Source organism: Lactuca sativa, chromosome 9 (assembly GCF_002870075.4).
Source record: "Lactuca sativa cultivar Salinas chromosome 9, Lsat_Salinas_v11, whole genome shotgun sequence".
Lineage (NCBI taxonomy): Eukaryota > Viridiplantae > Streptophyta > Magnoliopsida > Asterales > Asteraceae > Lactuca > Lactuca sativa.
In genome coordinates, this window is record NC_056631.2 from 51,472,417 (window position 1) to 51,477,972 (window position 5,556).

General features: G+C 34.1%; 1 protein-coding gene across 1 annotated transcript; it reads right to left on the reverse strand.

The window, feature by feature from the left end:
* Window positions 1-588: 588 nt before the first annotated feature.
* LOC111921249 (dolichyl-diphosphooligosaccharide--protein glycosyltransferase subunit 1A) lies at window positions 589-3,967 on the reverse strand. Its single transcript, XM_023916824.3, has 10 exons — window positions 3,761-3,967; window positions 3,272-3,316; window positions 2,539-3,173; window positions 2,305-2,452; window positions 2,038-2,214; window positions 1,893-1,961; window positions 1,574-1,663; window positions 1,346-1,504; window positions 1,044-1,268; window positions 589-966 (listed from the first exon to the last, which is right to left on the reverse strand). The coding sequence occupies exons 1-10, from the start codon at window positions 3,854-3,856 to the stop codon at window positions 775-777; spliced, it is 1,836 nt and encodes a 611-aa protein (XP_023772592.1). The 5' UTR covers window positions 3,857-3,967; the 3' UTR covers window positions 589-774.
* Window positions 3,968-5,556: the final 1,589 nt, after the last annotated feature.

Sequence of the window (5,556 nt, forward strand, 5' to 3'; positions counted from 1 at the left end):
GACATGGCTAGAGGGGTTATATATAATAATATAAACCAATTGCATGTCTTTCCTCGTATTTTTACTACCCAAACCTTCCTCTTTCCTTACGACCTAAAGGCTAAATCTTAGAGTAGGTTCAAAATGTCATCATCTTCTTCAATTAGAAACTCAGGTTTACATACTGAAAACCGAGTTGCTTGTCAAGGGTTAAGGGAAAGGTTCGGTTATGGTGATGAATATGACATGTTCACTTCTTGAACTTTACACGATTTAGATTTGTAGGATGCCTTACCTTCATGGACCATGTTATGGTTTAGGTTTTATATATTTTAATTTGATAACTTGCATAATGAAACAATGGATTGTAAATATGTTATCTAGATCGATACAAGTAATAATTGTAGTTTGATGTATTGCATTGCAATTTGCAAATGATGAATCTGTGTGTTTCGAATGTAATAATGTTTACCACTATAAAGACAGCAAATTAAGTGCAATGGACCGAAGGAAGTGATGTAATGAATTAAGTGCAATGTTTACAATGGAATAAAATGGACCAACAATCAGATTTTAACTTAACAATTCTTGCATCAATAGCAACATAACTAAAGTCTAAAATGCTTAGGTCTATCCAGTATAAAAATCAAGTTTTTCTACAAAAGTTTAATAAAAAAAAACCTCAATACATATCAAAGTCGCCTTCACAGTATTATCCAAAACAACACAAACTCTAAGTCCCTTAAACTACTCACGTAACCTCATTAATCTGAAAAAAAAAAAAAACATATCTGATTAAATATCTTCAACAAACTCAACAAGATCATCAACTTCCTGCTTCAAAACTGTAATCTTCTGTTGAATTGCAGCCACACGATTCTCAAAATCTTTTCCCCCTGATTTCTTCTCATATGAATCCACCACCATTGTGTGTTTCAACATAATCTTCTCTTGCAAATCTCTCTCTTTCACAACCAACTCCTCCACCTACAAAACAAAAACCATTTTCAATAAAAAAAAATGAGGCTGAAATTATAAAACTGATGTATAGAGAAAAAAAAAACCTTGGGAAAAATATGTGCAGCTTGTGGGGAAGACTGTAGGAGGGACAAAAGGGGCTTTGATTCTTTAGAAACATCTTTCAATAAAGTATCCGCTGCTTTGCGGACCGCTTTACAAGCCTGGACATCACCTGTTCTAGAAAGTTCTCTTAAAGAAGCTTCCAGTTTTTCATGTATCAATAAACATCTGTTTATCATATCTTGAAGCTGCTGAATCGTTCCCAAAACCTAAACAAAAAAAAAAAAAGGATTTTGGTTTATTAAATGAAATGAGAAATATTTAATCAAGTGTTTTCATGTATTACCTCATCCCATTGCAATTTTGCAAGATATGAAGGTGAAGACTTTGAGATTGTGAAGTCAGCATGCATGTAGATGATGCAAGCAATGAAGAGAGAGAAAAATCCCAATATCAACATTAATGGCTCTGTAAGTAGTGAAATGTTGCTGAATTTGTAGTGGACCTGAAAAGTCAAACGTATAAATTTAATTACCAAAATAACCTTAATATAAATGAATGAATGAATGAATACCTGGAAATACTGGTTATGCTCTGGGACAACATTAATTTTTTCTAAAACAATCGTGGGCCTACCCGCAATATCCAAGTGAGAAAATTTTGTCTGAAAAAAAAAAACATAATCCATTAAAGTAAATTACAAAAACAGTCCCTGTACTTTCTAACATGTTTAGTTTCAGTTTTGGTCCTTATTTCAAGATTCCATGAACATTGAAATAAGGACCAAAACTGAAAAAAGTTTCTATTTTAGACTAAACATCGTGAAAATCAGAAAGATCAGGGACCATTTTGGTAATTTATTCAAAGTATTAAAAGGAAGGAGTTTTGCAGACCTCTTGTGATTGTTTTACAGGGAATGGAACTGAAACAGATATATCTTTTGATCCCTCAGGCAGAACAACCTGCATTCATGAAAAGAAAAGGATTACAAAAAAAAATATTTTTACAAAATACCCATTTTGCCCATCTTTCTTTTACCTTCACAGTAAGGTTTTCAACAAGAATGTCATTCATGGGTGAACCAAAAGTAATATTAAGAAACCGAGTTTCTTCTGATTGAAACAAGAAATCTTGAAGTGGCAAACCGTATCCAATTGTGAATGAAGTTTTCCAACCTCCAAACATTGGATACCGAGGTTCAATTTCCAATAATGTCTGCAATTTTTTATAAAAAAAAAAAACTCATTAGAAAAATAAAAAAGTAGAACTCAATTCATTATATGATATAATGATATAATCTCTCACCTTGCTTGAATCACCATATATATTAGATGTTGAAATATTCCCAATGGCATCCCTGTAATAAATGGAATGTGCTCTTGGTGGCAACATGGCAAGAAGATTCCGGAAAGCTGATGCACCTCGTATATGTGGCCTTGTCTGGAAGTCCAGCCTGGCATCATAATGATGACATCAGCAATGTCAAGTCAAAATCAAAGAAGATAAAGTTATAAGCTACAAAATGTGATGTGATATTACCTTGAAAATTCACCAGTGCTTTGAGCACCACCATGAATGAGGGTATAATGTTCAGTGACTTGTACATTGCCCCAATGAGAAATCTCTATTTCTTTAACTAATTCGTGTGCAACTGCAAATGGTTTATTACTTGGAAAGTGGATGATTACTGGAGAGTATGAAAAAGGAGGGAGGTTTTCATAAGGACCATATTTGATCTCTGAGTTTGAGAATTTTGTGGTTTCGAGTTTTGTATAAGATTCAACGTTTTCAGATGGAAGTTTGACTGTCATTGACTGGGATTTGACTTTGTAAGGTGAGGGAAAGTGTGCAGATTCCTGGAACAGGAAGAGTTGAGATTCTGATTGTGTGATTTTTTCTGGGAATGGGCGTAAGGTGTGGGTGAATACTGCTAAAACATCCATGGTCAAACTTTCTCCTTTGACCAATTCTTTTGGGAGAGATGCAGCATACCAGATTAGTGATGGTGGTGAGTCAGCAGGTTGGTTGGTTTTGATTGGGAGATTGGTGGTGGGACCTCTTGTTTTCCCTTTCCCTTCTGTACTGACTGCTACTAAAACTGCTAGATTGTTTGCTTGGTGTTCTGGGAAGGTTAAAGATACCTTGGAAACTGGATCTGGACCTGTGTTTTCTACCTGCAAGGTAGGAAACATTCCAAATTCTTGGAATGGATTAAAAATGGTGAAGAAATGAAGAGGTGAAACGTGAAATAGGTTTTTGAATGATTATGCACCTTGAAGGACATGGTCATTCGTACAATCTGTGAAGTCAGATCAATCTGCAATAGAAAATGAGATTCTATAAGGTTCAATGAAGACAATCAAAAAGTCGAACATTCGGTTGTAATGGTTTAGTTGAAGCCATTTGCCAATTGTTTATAGCTGCATTCGAGTTTGGCATCAAAAGTAAAGTCGAGTTCGAACTTGATACCTATCTTAAGCTTTACAACAACAAATTATTAACTACGCTAGACTTCATAACACTTCAGACAGGATTAAAAACGTTAGCATTATCAAATCTAAGCTTTTGTTGGAACGAATTGTGTAACAATCACCTACGAGTATGATAAGTTGATAACTCTACTTACTAAGAAATGAAATCAAACTGAGCTCGATTTGTTCAATAACAATACAACCAACCATATTAACCAAAACTTCGGATCCGATCAATAATTAGCTGAGAATATTAGAAATGAAATCAATATATACAGAAGAACGATTACCCGTCGATCAAGCTTGGAGATGACTAGATCGGAAAGCGCGGGGCCCCAATGTACAGCAAGTAGTAACAGTAGCAGATCAAATCGAAACCTACCCATGATTTTATCTTCTTTCTTCTAATGTATTGAATTAGGGTTTATGATATCGGAGTGAGAAAAATAGAGAGGTTCCTCGCCAAATTAAGGACACAGAAGTTTTATGCACGACCAAGAAGTCATGACTTTTTAAAATGCGCCGATAGATGCGTTATTTAGCTCAGAACTGGTATAATGCGCTAGTAACCAATTTTTTTAAAGAGGCTAACGAATTTTAGGTTTTATTAAAACTAAAGGTGATAAAAACTTATACGACACCAAATCGATACGAAATAAATGGGTCTGAGTAAGATATTTCAACCAGTTTAATTAAACGTGTTAACACAACAACACGACACGAAAAATAAACAAGTAAGGTTAGGATTGAGAATTTCAACCAAAATATGACTCGGAAATGACCATTTATATGTAAGTTTCTTAATGTTTTAAACAAAGCAAAAAGACCAAAAACCAAAACAATACGTAAAAGAAAACCTTTGGATTGACTCGTTTTGTAACATGGAATACACTTAGTGGTCTTAGTTAAGACTTTTATTTTCAGTTTTTTTGTTATCGCCCAAATTACACAATCCTCTCAACCATTCCCTCCTCCTCATGATCTCTCCCTTCTCCTTCCAACTCATATTCATTCTATTTTGCTTTCTATACTTACTATAAATTTAGCCATTTCGCCTCCTAACTATTACATTTCCTTTCCACCTATCCAAAACTATTACATTTCCTTTCCACCTATCCAAATCATACTCTTTCGACATGTTTAATATTTCAAACTCACATGCCACGACACATTTTAAGGTATACCCCTAATCCGAAACCTGACACGAACTCGACAGAAAAATAAACAGGTTGACACGACACGACACGTTAATTAAACGGGTTGGGTTAGGATCAAACTCTCTCAACCTGTTTACCGTTTTAACACGACACGTTTGTCAGGTCTAATTAAAACCAATTTATTTACATGATTTATCAATAGTTTGTTAATTTTGTTTAGAAAATTCCATTGAGTTTTTTTGGTACATTTACCCGGTTATTATTTGACGAGTCATATCATGTAGCTGATGACCTACAATTATGACATTTTTTATACTCATTTTACCACAAACATTTTCATACATATTATACAACTTAACTATTATTGTATGTACCAAAGGGTTAACTGCCTAGCGGTAATTCAGATCTCGGCGGGGACATATGTGATTATTTAGGAATAGGTTGGTTGACGTTTCAAAAAAAAAACTATTTTTGTATGTACTATACCAATAATCTTACAAATTTATTAAAAAGAGAATAAATAATGATGCTGGGTTTCAAAGCGGTGACCTCATGGAAAAGAGGAACCGACTCTACTAAGCCAAAAGAGAAGGAAGAAGAAAGAAGTAAGTGAAGAGGAACATTAATACATTATATGGATCAAGGATTCAAGGTAACGAGAATATGCTATCAGACAAGACAATTATCTATTGACATTGAGCTTATGATGAAATTAGTTGTTTAAACAAGATAAACATATATTCGTTTTTGAGTGAGTTGTGTCATGATGCAAAATCACAACCAGTTGAAGAATATGAAACATTTGATCAGATGATGCTAATTTAGATGAAGAATGTGGGAGAGATCCTTAGTTTGATATTTATTCGATTTTCAATCTTACCCAACGTTGTAAAAATCTAGGGATGAGATTTTAAAATACCTAATAGATG

What these genes read in the sequence shown, in the direction of transcription:
- LOC111921249 (XM_023916824.3), bottom strand. Translation starts at nt 3,856, where the DNA reads ATGGGTAGGTTTCGATTTGATCTGCTACTGTTACTACTTGCTGTACAT. An exon ending in AGCACTGGTGAATTTTCAAG is followed by an intron (nt 2,453 to 2,538) that starts GTAATATCACAT and finishes TTATGATGCCAG; the next exon opens with GCTGGACTTCCAGACAAGGC. An exon ending in AGCATAACCAGTATTTCCAG is followed by an intron (nt 1,505 to 1,573) that starts GTATTCATTCAT and finishes TTGACTTTTCAG; the next exon opens with GTCCACTACAAATTCAGCAA.